This window comes from Anas acuta, chromosome 6 (assembly GCF_963932015.1).
Source record: "Anas acuta chromosome 6, bAnaAcu1.1, whole genome shotgun sequence".
NCBI classification, from domain to species: domain Eukaryota; kingdom Metazoa; phylum Chordata; class Aves; order Anseriformes; family Anatidae; genus Anas; species Anas acuta.
The window spans coordinates 10,643,407-10,659,813 of record NC_088984.1 but is presented as its reverse complement, the minus strand read 5'-3'; the positions used below and the strand labels follow the sequence as shown (position 1 = coordinate 10,659,813).

The 16,407-nt window shown below is 36.1% G+C and overlaps 1 protein-coding gene across 2 annotated transcripts in view; it reads left to right on the top strand.

Annotated features, from left to right (window-relative positions):
- The window catches only part of ZRANB3 (zinc finger RANBP2-type containing 3), a 47,397-nt gene extending 31,074 nt beyond the window's left edge, over positions 1-16,323 (top strand). For both annotated transcript variants that reach the window (XM_068687354.1, XM_068687355.1), the window contains exons 9-21: positions 470-589; positions 1,300-1,419; positions 1,928-2,107; positions 3,334-3,486; positions 4,123-4,591; positions 5,545-5,739; positions 6,419-6,510; positions 8,010-8,111; positions 10,308-10,450; positions 11,910-12,053; positions 12,950-13,334; positions 14,479-14,610; positions 15,462-16,323. In XM_068687354.1, coding sequence (XP_068543455.1) covers positions 470-589; positions 1,300-1,419; positions 1,928-2,107; positions 3,334-3,486; positions 4,123-4,591; positions 5,545-5,739; positions 6,419-6,510; positions 8,010-8,111; positions 10,308-10,450; positions 11,910-12,053; positions 12,950-13,334; positions 14,479-14,610; positions 15,462-15,560 — 2,334 coding nt within the window. In that variant the 3' untranslated portion in view covers positions 15,561-16,323. The remainder of the gene's footprint in view (positions 1-469; positions 590-1,299; positions 1,420-1,927; positions 2,108-3,333; positions 3,487-4,122; positions 4,592-5,544; positions 5,740-6,418; positions 6,511-8,009; positions 8,112-10,307; positions 10,451-11,909; positions 12,054-12,949; positions 13,335-14,478; positions 14,611-15,461) is intronic.
- Positions 16,324-16,407: the final 84 nt, after the last annotated feature.

The following is a 16,407-nucleotide window of genomic DNA, read 5'->3' as shown; positions in this document are numbered from 1 at the left end:
AGTATCATGAAAGTATCAAAACTATTTTTTTGGTTTTGATACATGGATTTATGGCTGCAGATACAGATGTTCTCATTAAGCAATGTCTTATCCGTTTATGTTTGGACAGAAATTAGGAGGTTTATTTTAGCATGGTTTGAAACACCAGATAATGGTGTCATAACTAAAAGTATTTTTATTTGCATCTAAATCTGAAAGAAGTGACATCTAATTGTGTGATCTTTTGAGGATGAAGGTTCTTTCTCTAAAGAAAGGAAATAAGTTTCACTATTAAGACATAAATTTATGGTACTTTTTAAAACAATTTGAATAATTTAATAATTACTGTTCCATAAAATCTTAAATGGATAACAAAAACCATGGTCATTTACCTTTTCATTTCAAAAGAAATTGAAAGGCATTAAAGTAAAAACTGTCATTTTGAATGTTTTATATGTTTAACTAATGAAAACTTACTCTCTTACTCCAGGCAGGAGCAGTAAAGGACTATATCAAAATGATGCTTGAAAATGACAAATTGAAGTTTCTAGTTTTTGCTCACCACTTAAGCATGCTTCAAGCCTGTACAGAGGCAGTTATAGAAAATAAGGTAATAATTTATCAAATGCGCACTCATTTAATTTCAGACTTTACAAATACACAACAGGTGTGTTTGAACTGAGGAGAACTACCTGGAATTTAAGGAGTTTGAGTGTATACAGGTCAGTGCCACTGGATTAAAAGGATTGTGGAATTTGGAAGAACTGTTTTGTACACAAGGATAATGTAAACACTCTTATCTGGTATGACACTTCATTATTGAATTAATGTTGTAGGCAGTTGTTTCCCAAGTGGCTTTTTTTTTTTTTTTTTCATATACCAGTATGGTTCTGTGTACTTTGTTTTTTTCTCTGTTTAATTAAAAGCAATAAAAATGTCTACAAACCACCTTCATGTTATTGGTCATAGACTCTCATCCATTGCTAGGGAACAATGGTTAACTGTGCTATTTAATATTAAGCTATTATTTTGCAAGTGCTTTGAATTTTGATTAGTCACATCAGGGAAATTGCAGGTTCTGTGGAGTATACAATTTCTGTCACTCTGTTGTCTTCTGTAAATGGGGAGTGCCCAGTCATCAGTTTTCTAGATAAACAGGCTTAATTGTAGATCAAAAGTCAAAAAGCTACTGAGTTACCCCTGTCCCCATGACTGGAATAGAACAGATGTTTTTGTATTTGTATTGGGGGACAGAGGGTGATTGGATCAAAAAATGAGCAGGGATGATTTCATTTTTGTCTCTATTATAATATGTTACAGGTTCGCTACATACGGATAGATGGAAGTGTTCCTTCCTCAGAAAGAATACGTCTTGTTAATCAGTTTCAGAAGGATCCTGATACACGAGTTGCTATTTTGAGTATTCAGGCAGCTGGTCAGGTAGGATTAAAAAAAGGAAGTATGTGAAATAAGAAACTTCAAGAATAAATACTGATGTCACTTGATGACTCAAGTTATTTAATTGAAGGCAGTTCATACAGTATATATTTTGGAGACATATGTATTCATTTTTTGCACTAATCATGTTAACTGTTTTAAGCCTCCATTAAAATTCCATGAGTAAAATCAAGATAAGCAGCAGCATCTTGTGCTTGAATAATTAGTAAAAAACCAAAAACAACACACTCCATTTTCTCTCTTAAAGTACCAGATTAATAAGTAACATTTATTTCCATAACAAAAAGCAGTATGCAGTCTTTGCATAATATTGGAGTGTTTATTGAATCTTATTAGTACCTACCTGAGGGTCAAAGAAGAAATCAGTGTAGAAGGCCCATCTCCTGTCCCCATGGTCCCCCTTATTAACATATAAAAATGTTCTGTGCAGCATGTAGCTTTGTGTGGAGATTTTTTTTCTAAAATTTATCTACTTGCTTATTTTGGTTAGGGTTTAACTTTCACTGCTGCTACTCATGTTGTGTTTGCTGAATTATATTGGGATCCAGGCCATATTAAGCAAGCAGAAGACAGAGCACACCGAATTGGGCAGTGCAGTTCTGTGAATATTCACTTCCTTATTGCAAAAGGAACATTGGATCCTCTTATGTGGGCAATGCTGAATCGCAAGGTATGTGTGGAACAGAACCAAATAACCAGGAACTCACTGTGTTTAAGATACCACTTAAGTGAGAGTGGCAAATAACATTTTTGTTTGTCTAGAGCACTGTTCTAGTATAAGACAAATCAATAGACCAAGAATTGCTAATTATCAAAATGACTGTTCTGAATTAGTGTTTCCTATCTTTTGCTCTCCATTTAAGGTTGAAAGATAAATAAGGTAACTCTTTGCTAAGGTGAATGGGATAGTTCACATTTATTGTTTTTTCTTCCTTCTAGCCTTTTATTGCTCTGGTTACTCAATTTATAAATTTAAGGTTTTCCGTGCAGTCATAACACCTGGAGATTTTTTTATTAGTATTATTGAGTGAATGTTATACTTTTCTAACTTCATTTCTGAGATACAGGAGCATTCCCAAATAACATTTCTTAATCTCACCCAAGGTTCAAGTAGTCTTACCTTCTTGTTGTCAGGTACTACCCAGTTGTTTTAGGAAGGTTAGTTCCCCATTCTACATTCTTTCAGTATTTGGAAGATCTTCACAGAACTAAAAGTCATTTAGCTGTTTTGCTTTTGTGACCTTTTTATAACCTTTGATGCCATTTATTATGTGTCTTGCTTTGATAGCTGAGGTGTGTTAGTGTTGTGTCAGCTCTCATCTTCTGACAGTTCCAGAGGTGTAAAGCTAGAAGGAGAATAGCCTTTTAAACTCTAATTGTCAGAACTTAATGAGATTGTGGTTATGCAATTTCTTCTGATGCAAATGCCAGTTAAGTGCTCTATTCCAATCTGTGGCAATTCATTCTTGCGTTTGGCTACCCCTTTGTTGAAGTGGTGCAATTGCTTCTGTCCATATTGTTATTATATTGAGAAACTGATAACCATTTTTGTCAACATTTTCCTCTGCTGCTGGAAAGTAATCACAGTTTACAGAATCAAGGAACTGCAAACTGTATTTGAAATTCATTTGAGGAATGAAACTATTCTAATTCCTGTAGGTACTGACATTTTATATGTCACATGTTAGATATGCTACTTATTCTTGCAGAAAAATGACTTTTGATTTGGACAACTGAAAGAAGAACAGTTTTAACCAAAGTTATTTTGAGTTACTATAGAGTTTCTCACTTTTCTCTTGCGAACTCTGTTTAACATTTGTAATGAGCACATTTAGGTAACTAAATTTGTTCCAACGTGAATTCTTCAAAACTTTTATGCAAGTCTTCTTTCTGCAGGCCAAAGTTACAGGCAGCACCTTGAATGGCAAGAAAGAGAGAATGCAGGCTGAAGAAGGTGACAAGGAGAAATGGGATTTTTTGAGTTTTGCTGAAACTTGGGCCCCAAATGAAAGTCTAGAAGATACCCAAAATGAAGTTCTATTTACACATGTAAGACTTAAAACTTATGTTTTTCAGTATTCTGTCATTTCAAAAAAACATAGCCGTTGCTTACCTAAGCTTTGTGTGCACTGCAGATTTTACTAGTAGAGAAACACTGAATGAGTGGAATAAATACAACGTGAGTTCCATTTCAAAAAGTTAGTGAAGTTGGAGAAAGTGATTTGTTGGGCATAAATGTCACCAGTTTTTGCATAGGTCCTTATGTTATCATTTAGGTGTTTGAATCACCCTCAGTCTGATAAGAGCATGTCATTTCTGTTTAAATCATAATTTCATTAATAGACAATTAAATTCAATATGATTATTTTAAAAGCAGTGTTTAAAGGCTTTCTTTGTAATAGGCATGGTCAGAAAAAAGGCATGCAGCATATCAATTCTGTGTCACTGTTTTCAGACTTCTGTTAAGAATATTGAAAATAATTTTTACAAAACATAAGATCAATGTTGAATTGCTTTTTTCCTAGCTGTTTATTCTTTAAGGAAAATATCTTTTGTAAAATATCTCCAAACTGAAACTAGTTTCCTGTATTAGTGAGCACTACTAATGGATAAAAGCAATAATTTTGGCGATTTCTGATGCTGTAAATACAAGATGGGTTTACATATTTCTTTCTCCTTTCCTAGTTTGAAAAGGAAAGACAGCATGACATACGTTCCTTCTTTTCCCCCAAATCCTCCTCTGAGAAGAAACGCAAAATATTTTCAGGTAGTGAATCATTAAATACTGATCCAGAATCTTTTGAAGTCACAAAAGAAGAGGATGCAGAGAAGAGCAGTGAAAACCTGGATTCCACAAGACTAAACAACGTGGATACAATTTGTCATGAAAGTTCATCTGAACGTGAAGCTAAAAGAGCAAGAAGTGTAAGTGGATCTACTCCAGTCAGCTCCAGTAAGAAAAAGAAAAAATCTTTAACTGGAAAAAAGTCCACTTTGTTTACAGAAAAAAATGCTGAAGTCCTTCCTTGTGACTCAAACACTTCAAGTAAAAGCACAGCTTTAACTAAAGTTTGGCACTGTAGTGCTTGCACTTACGGTAATAACGAATTGCTGCCTTACTGTGAAATGTGCAGTTGCCCTCAGAACAGTAATGGTAAGTGACCCATGCGTTCTTCATTCCAGTTGTGATTAGTTTCAGAAAATAAAGTATTTTTAAATATATAAATATACACAGTTACAGGCAAACTGTGAAGAATGATACCTTTACATTAACAGACAGACACCTGTTAAGTGATCTTTCTTAATTTTATTTTTCCTGAGGATTTTTTCAGTTATTCTAATTTGAAACAAATAGAGACTTCAGCTGAAAGTTAACAAGATACAGATAGTGAGCAAGAATATACATTTCGTTTTCTTTGCAGCAAACGTATCTTTCCTTTGCAAAGGTTTATGGTTATTCTGAATCCAATTAAATGGTAAAGTTTTTCACAGCTTGTCAAAACTAAATGATGTAGCGTAGATGTTTTTATTAACTTCGGTATTGTACAGTTATCATGGGAGCCATTGCCTTGAAAATACAGCATTTCTCACTCCAACAGATCAGAATAAATATCTTTTATTAAATTTATTTATGCTGTCTGGGAACTTATTAAAACATATTTATAAATCTATCCCCATATTTGCAATTTAAATTGCAAAGAAAGGAGTAAGGTTCTTTTTCTTTTTCTTTTCTTTAAGTCTCTCTGGTTGATTAAGTAAGGACAACTTCTGAATTTCTTAAGTATAGATCAATGCCTGGAAAACTACTTCATGTGTTTAAGGTGTACGATAAATATATATAATAGGCGATTGCTAACCACATTATTACATGTATGTTGACATAAAGCTGGGTACATGAAATTGCTGAAGTGGAATACCATGGTCCATGTGTTTACGCTCCTAATATTGAAGTTAGCTTTTTTTAAAAGTGGTTGCACCATGATGATATTAGAGAGCAAAATGCAATTTCTTTGCATTTCAGTTGCATAGTTTTGTGTCCATATACGTACTGAGTAGCTCTAGCTGTTTATATGGATAGTATAAGTGATCACTTTTCTTCATCTGTAGCTCAGAGAAATCCTGCTAGCCAGATTGAAGAAAGCATGTCAGAAGACTCTGGAAGAAATGAACAGAGAACAGCATGGAATGCTGAAGATAAAGGAGAAGACTTGGGGGAAACAGTGACTGAACGATCTGTTGAAATCAGTGAACAAGAAGCTGTTAAAATTGAAAGTGAAGAAGGTGAAAAAAAGTGTGGAGAAGGTAAAGTGGGACTCCTGCGAAAGAAAGATGATAGTATCTTGTCTGTGAAACTGTCTTAACTGCCTCTGGCAAGAAACAGAACTTTTAAATGAAAACCTTTCAAAAGTGTATTTGAAAGAAAGAAGTACATAGACTAGCACATGACTTTTCATTTCAGCCTGGGATGTTTACTGAATTCTGATGATGTCTAAACCTACTCTTTTCAAACAACGCCAGAGGAAATACAGGGGTTTTGGCTGACATAGGAACTATGTCAAACTAGCGAGTGTGAACCTTAAGTTACAACATAGAGATTTATTGAAACTTATGATGGTGTTTACTTGCGTTCAGGACAGCCACAGATAAAAGAGATGATGGGTAGTTCAGGAGAAACAGAAAATACAGAGACATCTTAATAGCTTGCAGCTTGAGTTGTGTGTATCTTGTTATTCTGGAATTAGATATAGAATCCTAGTGTGGTATATATATTTTCTTCAAGTTGGTGCCCCAATTTCTGAAAATTGGAAGGGGGTAGGGAAGAAAAGATGAGAGATTAACAGTGTTCCTAGAAAAAAGTTTGTATGTGCACCAAATTGGGAAATTTCATAACTCCTTAAAAGACAGGTATAATATTGTTTTTAATGTCTGAGTGGACAAAATGAAGAAAATTTCTTAATTTCAAAATTTTTTGTCTTTATAGAAGATTTAGATCAATCGGACACATTTCTAGTGTATGATGGGCTTATGTTCTGTGCAAGCAGGAACACTGATAGAATTCACCTCTATACAAAGGTAAACCTGAAATGAGCATGCTTTTTATCATTTTTAAATGCCAAAGTAGAATGTCCTATGAAATACTGATGTTTCATTTGTTACGCTTTATATAAAAAACTGTATTTTTTTATTAACTGAAATATACAAAAATTAGGTAGTTTATTATTCTAGTTCTTTCTCTCTGTGGAACTAAGTAATAATTCTCTAGATATATAGCTTCTAACACTTCTCCTAGCTTATCTTTATAAGGTGCTAATGCACTAGATGTATGTTCAGATTACCTGTTAGGAATTGAAGTGATATTTAAGATTCCTGTTTTTATTATAGTATCTTACCACAACTTTGAATCACTGGAATGATAAACTATTCTCCTTTTTGCAGCTAGTGTGCTATTCCAAAATATTTGTAGACTTACAGTAATCAGTGAATCCCACCAGACTAAATAAGTAAATAAAATATTGCCACCACATTTTCACAAAGGTAGGCATTGGTGCTGTGTATAAGTAATTTCTTGAATAAAACACGTTATCATTAATCCAGCGGTCATAGTAGGACAGAAACTAGCAGGTGATAATTTTCTAGGTCACCTTTCATAGAGAAGACAGGACTTGCTGATCACTTCTTTTAAGGGTTGGAAGCCTTTACTTAGAAGGTTTCTCCGAAGCTACTGAATGAGTCAGTGTATTTAGGTGCAACTGTAAAGCATCACGAATAGCTGAGGGCAAGTCTTTGAGGCAGTACATTTTTATTAGTTGAGCTGATAGAGCTGGAAAAAACAGTCAAAAAAAAAAAGTGTTGTCTTGTATCTGCAAATTTGTGTGATATACATAAAGCATATTATGCTTCCTAGCTTTGCACATTTTACTTTAAGATAAAAACACATTTTGGATGGTATTGGTCAACTGTTTGTTTTGGCTTGAATCAGAACTTTGTTATGCTATATATCGCACAAAATCTTTCTACTGAACCATAATACACTGGGGAAATCTGCTTTAAATCCTTCCCTCAAATTTTTGTGAATCATCAATAAGTTCCTGGGTCATGTGAATGCTCTGGGGACAACTTGTTCCTGAAAAATTAGGTAGAGTCGAACTTGTTCATATATAAAAAAAAAAAACCCATAACATTAAAAACAAAAAATAAAATCTGAATTTAAATGGTAATGAAGGATGACATTCTCTATTCTATAATTATTCATTTCACTTGGAAATTCAGTCAAGAGAATTATAATTTCTGTTTATTACTTTAAGGCAGTTTGTTTGTCTCTGAACTATTTGCAAGGAATCAGTTTCAAATGTAAAACTTTCACCCTGTTTACTTTTGGATATATTAATGTGAGTAATGTTTCTTGCATCTGTAGTGTTATCATGCATGTGTGGCTTATCATTTGTTCCTGGAAAAATCTTACCTTCAGGGTCTAAATTTAGTTGGAAGAGGAGGATAATCCAGTTGAAACAGATCATTTTTTCTAGATTGTACTACATTTCATCTGTAAACAAAACTGTTTTCTTGTGTAGGATGGTGAACCACTGAATCATAATTTCATTCCGTTGGACATACAGCTGGATAACTGGGAGGATTTGCCAGAGACCTTCCAGCATAAACAAAATCGTTCATTGGCAAGTACAAATTTTACTGGCACAGTACTATAATGTTTAATATGGAGTGCTTGGACTTTTTTTTTAATAAATGCAGAACACTTTCAGGCCTTGGGATCTAGGCACAGTTTCATCAGTGCAAGCAGATGTTATAAATGTTGATGTGAATATTAATTATGCAGTCTGTTCCTCTGGCAGATTATCATACCTCCTGTTAACATTTCTGTAGATGGAGTCAACCAGGCATCATTTAGTTTCTCATTTACAGAATTAGTAACTAACATTCATAAGTCAACAAAATAGCATTTTAAAGGTTATGAATTATGTATGGTGCGTGATGAATACGAACGTGCTAGATTGTATCAGAGCTGCAGTTCTGAGCAGGCCTCCTCTCTCGCTTCATCCTTTGGTCTCCTAACAATGTTCAACACTGTGTAGGGCGTAACTCCACTGCGATAAGCATCTTCAGTTATTTCAGCAATAATGGGCACATTCATAATGGTGTGTGAGAACATGAATGCTGTTAAACCAAGAACTAAAAGTAATGAAATCAGAATTTAAATTGGATGCGCTATGTTACCTTGTAGATTAAAATACCCACATTAGTAACTGCTCCCATGTTTCTGTTATATCCTGCAGTTTCCTTGACTTCTTTCTTGTGGCTCTGATTTAGAAGTAAGACTGATCAGTACACTTTCACATTTGCCATGAAAAAAATACTTTAAAGAGAAAAAGAAAATTATTGATGTGTCATTGTCTTGAAGAACGTTGCTGGATGAAGCTGAAATCACAATTAAGTCCATACTGCACAATGCACAATTTATTCTTACCACAGTCCACGTTCAGAAACACTGTGATACTGCCTACTAGATTGTTTCAAGTCAGCAAATAGTGGAAAAAAAGAAAACTGTGTCCTATCACTACTGGCTCATATTGTTGTCACTGGGGGTCATGTTGTTACTCCCATTTGTTTCCTGTTGGAGAGGTGGTGGTGGGATGAAACCATTTTTCCTCTACACACATCCTAAAGAAAGCAGCCATGTTGTAAATTCTAAATTCCTATGTAGGAACATTTTTTCTACTCAATTCCTCTTGGTCAATCCATTAATCATCCAATTTTTGTCAGTTTACAGCTTCAAAATTTTATGTGGCTTCCTGGCCTGTAAAAATCCATGAGGTTCACTACCAGAAATGATTAAGTCCCTCAGAGCAGCTTTATTTTATTATACTTTCAAATTCTAAATGCAAAATAAGGAAAGCTGATCAATACTATGCTATATTCTCCATTTCCTTTCTGAAATATAGTGTTAAGCAGTTCATCAGTTTTTCTGTAGGATCCTACAGTTGTATCAGTTTGAGATTGCTCTGATAAAAGATGAAGTACAGGTTAAATTGCTCAAAATTATTGTCCTTTGAATATTTTGATGCTAAGCCATATCTCTACCTTCATAGATCACCGTGTGCTGCACTGTAATGCCCCAGAGAAGAGTGGAATTGTGGTAGAACCAGCTGTATAATTTTAAGATAATTTGGTGATGTCATACCACTAATAGCAAATCTAACACAGTAATTTTGATAATATATGTGGGTTTTTTTGGCACTGTATTATTGTAAAAGAATACAGTCACCTCAGAGCAGGTACCTCTATGGTTCTGTTAAAATTCCACAGCTGAAACAATTGTACACCAACCGTTAACCTGGTGTTAAGCATGTATCAGAAGGTTAGAGGAAAGAAGAAAGGTGGTGTGTAAACCAAATGATAAATGCAGTTCAAGTAACTGGAGCAAACCTTCCTTTTCTGAGCGGCCTAGTGCAAAAAGAACAGGGCAGCTGTAAGAAAACTTCTGCCCATCTGTTTTTCCCATCAGCAGTTTCACTCGCACAAGAAGGGTTATTTCAGGCTTTCTCACAAAACCATTCTCCTATCACTGTAGCTCAGATTTAAAAAGTCAATTTCTAACCTTATTTTCTACCTTCTGAAGCAGCATACCTCTCAGAGCAGAGCCATAGTAGACAATGCCAAAGCTGTCTCAGCTTGAGCAAGAACAGGGGGCTGCAAGCTTGCATGAAAGCTGACCTGAAGAGACCATCTCAGCTTTTTTGTACCAGCTTTTTTCCATCGAGTTTTGAATATAGTAATTCCTAGCTCCCTTTCTCTGTAATTAAGTGTTTCTGCTCGATGCCTGTCATGCTGCTGACAATAGCATTCTCCACCAGATACTGAGGTTTGTGAAAGAATGGAATCGCCTCACAGCAGTGAAACAGAAAATTGTCAGAAAAAGTGGTCAGATATTTTGTAGTCCTATTCATGCTGCAGAGGAGTTGTCTAAAAAGCAGTCAGTGGCCGGCAGCACAAAAAGGTACGTATTTTTTCCCCCCTTATTTATTGCTGCATGAAGCTCCATGTGTTTAATGTAACTTTCAGAGGAGAGATGCTGGGACTGTAAACCCACAGCTCAATGACTGTCTCATAGTGACAGGAGTAGGCGACTGAGCACGTCAGTAAATCTGTTGGAAGGGAAGTATCTGCTTCCCTGTCCCTCAGTGTGTCACATTCAGCAGCTATTCTGGCCTTCTGCTTTGCATGTTTAAACACCTGGAGCTTGCTAGAAGTTGTTGAGGAAAAATCGTGACCGTTAGGGACTCAAAAGCAAGGTTAAAAAAAAATCTTGTTGCATTTCCTGCTTTGAAGCAGGAATAAATCATTAGTTGCCATCAATGCTACAATCCTTTAATTATAATTCACAGCCTAGTCCAAACCTTTCTCATACTCAGTTTTTCTTCAAATAATTCTTTTCCCTGTGGGTGACATTTCTCAAAATTATCGTTTTTCTCACTGGGTGGTATTGAACAATGATAGCATTTAATCCTAGTTAAAATCTGAATTCACCTTTTTCCACTTTCTGTCCTTTTTCTGATGCATTATATTCCCCAGTACACACTTGCAGCTTACCTGCTGTCATCGCTCTTCACAAAAATTCTCATTTGTACAGGTTTACCTTACTTAGCTTACTCACCAAGGTGCCTCTGCCTGTTTATGCCTCTCAGTCCCTACTGTTATATTCTCCAGGGTGAGAATTTGCATTTTATATGTATTATTTGATGGAGGTAAGCATTCAAGTAAGAGAACAGAGTTTTTTAATTCCAATGGTATAAGTAGTATGTATTTCTTAACCTGATGCCTGATCATTTTCTTCCATAAAATGTAAGAAAGATCTAACTGCAAACTGTGTTAGAAAATCTACTGTAACCTACACTGGTGTCCTAAGGTGGTATATGGGGTTTAGCATTTGTATAACACAGAGAGGTGTATTTATAAGAAGTTGTCTGAATGTCATTCTTTGAAGAATGATCAGAGTGAAGGGATTTTAAGATAATTTTACTTAAAAGCGGTGGTGGTTTGTATATTTTCATGTGAAAATTGATTTCTAAGATAAATAACTGAGCAAGAGTCCTCCAGAGCTTTTAAAGCCTCCTGTATCAACTAGAATATCTGTTAACACTTCTCTAAACTGAAACAAAATAGCTTTCAGATACTACTGTCAATCAGTGTCAGATTACTTTCACCTTTTTAATTCTTCTATGCAAAATAATTTGTTTGCTGAATGGAGTTGATCCTGGTTTTAGAAGATGCAATCTTATGTAATACGGAAGTCATATGGAGAAGTATGTTTTCCCAAACTATTCATTTCTAGTCCAGGATGTAAGGAATGTTTCAAGAGAATATGCAGCACCAATCTTGTTGCAGCCAAGTATGAATATTCTTTGAGAGAGATTTTTCGTGTTTTAATGTATTGACAAAATTTTGAATTATTTTAGGTATGTGACCAAGGAGGATGTGGCAGCAGCCTCGCTTAGCAAAGCTAGCAGCAGTGGGGGCAGTGTTCGCCTCATCTCTAAAGAAAATAAGGTTTGTCTGAAGAATGAAAGTGCTTCTACTGAACAATCAGGCCACTCCACAAAGTAAGTTTAATGCAGTAAAATGATTAAGCTTATCTTCATAGACTTTATTTTTAAAGTAGCAAAGTTGTTATGAGTGTTTACCTTGCTGAGCTATAGTATTTAGGTAGGAAATTTGCTGAAATTGGTAATGAGCCATTAACGATTTAGCTTGTGCATATATACCTGTTGTCTGCTGATATAGCTTCTAATTAACTGAGTAACAAAATGAAACAAGAAAATAGTTACACTATTTGGTTAAGGAAGTAAGAGTTTAGCTCAGGCTAGCTTGTGCAGTCAACCTCAAATTAGGTAGCAAAGTTTTCTTCTCTTCTACTTCATAATACAGAATAAGGCAGAAAATATGAAAATTTTGGACAGAAAATGCCCTCTGTTCTCAGACAGTTCTTGCCTCAAGGCAAACTTTATTTAGAAAATTGATAGGCAGCTGTGAAAGTTGCAGAGAGAAACCAGGATGTTTTCCTTTGACTTCTGCTGAAAAGGGGACATATACATTCATGTGTATATGTGCATGAAAGGAACCACCTTTTCTTTATAAACACACCATTATTTTAGCTAGTATGACATGCAGCTGTGCAGATACCAACCCAAGTAAGATGATCTTCCAACTGAAATGTGTATTTTTGAGCATAAAAGATATCTAATGGAAATATGCAATGCGTATCCGGAGTGACTTTTTACTCAGTCAGGTAATGATAGGACGAAGGGAAATGGTTTTAAACTAAAAGAGGTTTAGATTAGATGTTAGGAGGGAATTCTTCACTCAGAGGGTTGGAACTAGATGGTCTTTAACATCCCTTCCAACCCAAACTATTCTGATTCTATGACAAAATGACTTACAGAATTGTGTTGTTGAAGACCTGCTTTACTAATAGCAGTACTTTGTTCTCTGTAAACAGGTTGCTTTTGGAGAACGTAAAAGGTTTTTCAGGTCTTTGTCCAGATCAGACTGAAACTGAAGGCTCTCCCCTGCCCAAAGGCTATTTACAAGCCTTGGACAGTGAAGGGAACCCGCTTTGTCTCAGCTGTCAGCAGCCCACGACTCAGCTTGACCAGGCCCGTGCCTGGGACACGCGATTCTGCTCTCTTGCCTGCCAGGAGGACTTCTCGATTCGTTCTAGTCATGGCTACATCAGGACTAAGGTGTTTGAAATTGAACACGGCGTTTGCCAGTTCTGTCATCAGAATGCCCACGAGCTTTATCTGAACATCAGAGATGCACCTAAGAGTCAGCGTAAGAAACTCCTGGAGAGCTCTTGGATGTCTCACCTTCCACTTGGGCAGGTATTAATATTGCTTTTTGAACACTTAGAGCTAATCCGTGTAGTTCTGGAGTAGACAGTGCAGAGAAATCTAGTATGTTACTCTTACAGGCTTCAGGTAGGTTACCCAGCACCAACAACAGAGTAAAAAAAAAAAAACAAAAAACTGAAAAAAAGGCCACACATACACTAAACACAAACAAAACTAAACAATCAAAACGTCAGTGTCATCAAAGACATAAAGACATCTAAAAGGGACAGGCATCCTCAATTAGGGATGTAATTCCTAATTACAGGAATTTTGATTCCCTAGGGATACCTACATTGCAGCCAATTTTATTTGAAATACATTTTGTTCACAAACTGTATGGTTGTGAGCAGAATTAAGGAATGGATGTAGTCAGTAGTATGAGGCTACTCCTGCTTTGCAGAATGTTTGGCAGGAGCTTAGCAAAAACCAGATGAGACAGTTCCCCTCAATATCACCTCAAAATGCGTAAAAAAAAAATACTGCTGTTCTTCCCCCGCTGTGATTGCTTCTCTACTGATAGGAAGCAATGGAGCTGGGAGAGAGAATATACCTACACAAGGCAGTATTTTGATTTCTGAATACCATTTTTTTCTGCTGTGAAGTTGAAATTCAGAAGATACTGGTTCTAGATTTTAAAAGAAATTCTGCTTACACCCCTATAATCTTGCAAAAGAACAAAAATCATTTACCATTACTGGCCATATGCATGAGATTAGCTTACTGTTGCTTGTGGCTTTTGAAAATGCAAGTTAATGAAAATCTAAAATACTGAGATGAAAAGTCCTGTGGAGAGTGGGTTTCTTACAACCTTTTTAATATCAGCACTTGATATTGATAAAATGACATTGAAGATAATTTACTGTACCGGTCAAGAAAACTGAACCTTTCCATTTTTTCTTGATCAGCTGTCGTGTGCTTCAGTGTGCTGCAGGCTGGGTAAAACTAGGCCAATTAAAATTACAGCTCTTTGCCTGTCTGCAGGGAGTAACGGAAAATTTATAACACTTTCATTCTCCTGATAAAGACTATGAGTAGCTACTTTCCTGAATTATTTTCTTGTTCTTACTGGAGAACATACATGTACTTCAGAAGGAATATCTAATGCTCCTGTTGTCATGTCCTCTGCTTATTGCAGTTGAATGAAATTATAACAAATCCCACAGAAGGTCACTTCTGGCAGGTGGATCACATCAAGCCTGTCTATAGTGGAGGAGGGCAGTGCTCCCTGGAAAACCTTCAGACTCTGTGCACGATCTGCCACAGAGAGGTCAGTATGGTACAGGCAAAAAAATCACTGTCTTCAAGCATGGAAACATAACGTGTATCAGGGCAGTATGTCTGCGTGCCGGTATTCACTAGCCCAGACCTACTCTGGGCTGGTAATCTCTAGGGAGTAGACTTCATAGCACTGCCTCTCCAGGCAGTAGATTTTCACTAGGGCCCTACTGAGCCCCCTTGTCACCAGCTGAACACCCCCTGTGCCCTCAGCCTCTCCATTCCCATACAGTCACGGCTCCTTCTGGCTGTCCTCGATATCCCCTCCCCATCCGTGGGAGGTGTTGTGCTGCTGCTGGGCTGAAAAGCTGTGCAACCAAACAAGAAATGCATTGTCTGAGGACAGCTGCCTATTGATAGCTTCTCTCCTCATTTGACCTATCCTGGTAAGTACTTGGAACATAACTTGTAGCAAATTACAGCTTTGCTCTGGCAAGAGAAACTAAAACTGTCTTATAGGTAATTGAGATCATGTTATTATATTTACAGTAAAAATCAGTTATTGCTTTGTGCCTCTCATGAGGAAGAGTGCCCAAGTTGTTATAAATGAGAAGAAAAGCTCCCAGTAAAAAAGAACCTTAGTCAGAAATACTTCATTAGTACTCATTTAGTTTGTACTCAGTAATGGAAGCTTTGTTACCTTGTCTGTGGCATGGCACAGCTCAGCCCATAGGAAGGCCCCAGAGAGAATGGAAGTCAGTAGCATTAAAGTGTTATGATGCAACAGGTTACTCACCTTAATAAATACTTGCATTTTAGTACGTTGTCTGCTGCAAATTAGATTAAAGTCTTAACTGTGCAATAATGCTTTCCAAGCAACAACAGTACCTTTCTCTTTTGCAGAGAACTGCAAAACAGGCCAAGGAAAGAAGTCAGATGAAGCGACGTTCCTTAGCTACAAAGTATGGCTGTGATATCACTAAGTTTTTTGTGAAGATATAAAATAGTAAATATATTCAGTTACATTGTAAGTCAGGAACTAGTATCATTACATAGTTTTCCTTGTGTACATATTTAGAAAATAAGTCTATCAGTGTGTTGATAAAGAGAAGAAAATGTGTAACTAAATCCTAAAAATTTATAACACTGATTTTCAGAGATGAGTGAATCCAAGATACTCAATCATGGTTATATTTTTGTGACCCCCTCAGTTTAAAGCTGAATTGCTGTGTGCAGCTATAACACAACGTTGTTGCTGTACTATTTTCATGAGTGTGTTTACACCTACAGGAATTAGAGAAAGTGCTGTTGCAACTTGTGTTAGTCTTGGCGTTCAACTGTTACAGAGCTTAGTTTAAGTTCTTTTCTTTGTTCACATAATTAAAAATTACTGGAAAAAATATAGCCTCAGATCTCTGTTGTACCAGTGCAGGCCATCTGTTTCTTTTAAAACCCTCTCATACCTATACAGGAAGTTAGATAATAGCAGCCTTGCGAATATTGTAATCAGCAATGGCAGACATAGTATTGGCACTGGACCTGACTTAAAGGACTTAGATTAAGAGACATTACGTGTCCATTTTTATTTAAAGCAGTTAGTATTTAAAACTTACTTATGCTAAAAATAGTACCTATTGCTCCTATCTTATCTAGGGTAAGTTCTGGGAAATGCTACTTTATCATGAGTGTAGTGATAATGGTTATTTTGCATTGTTCATGTCACTTTCTCTATGGTTCCTTCAAATAAACCAATGTCATCCTTTAATGTTTTTGTGTTTCTTCCCTGACCCTTGTATGCTCTCAGGGCAGCAGCAATGCACATCTGTGCACCAATCATTTTTCTGAAAGC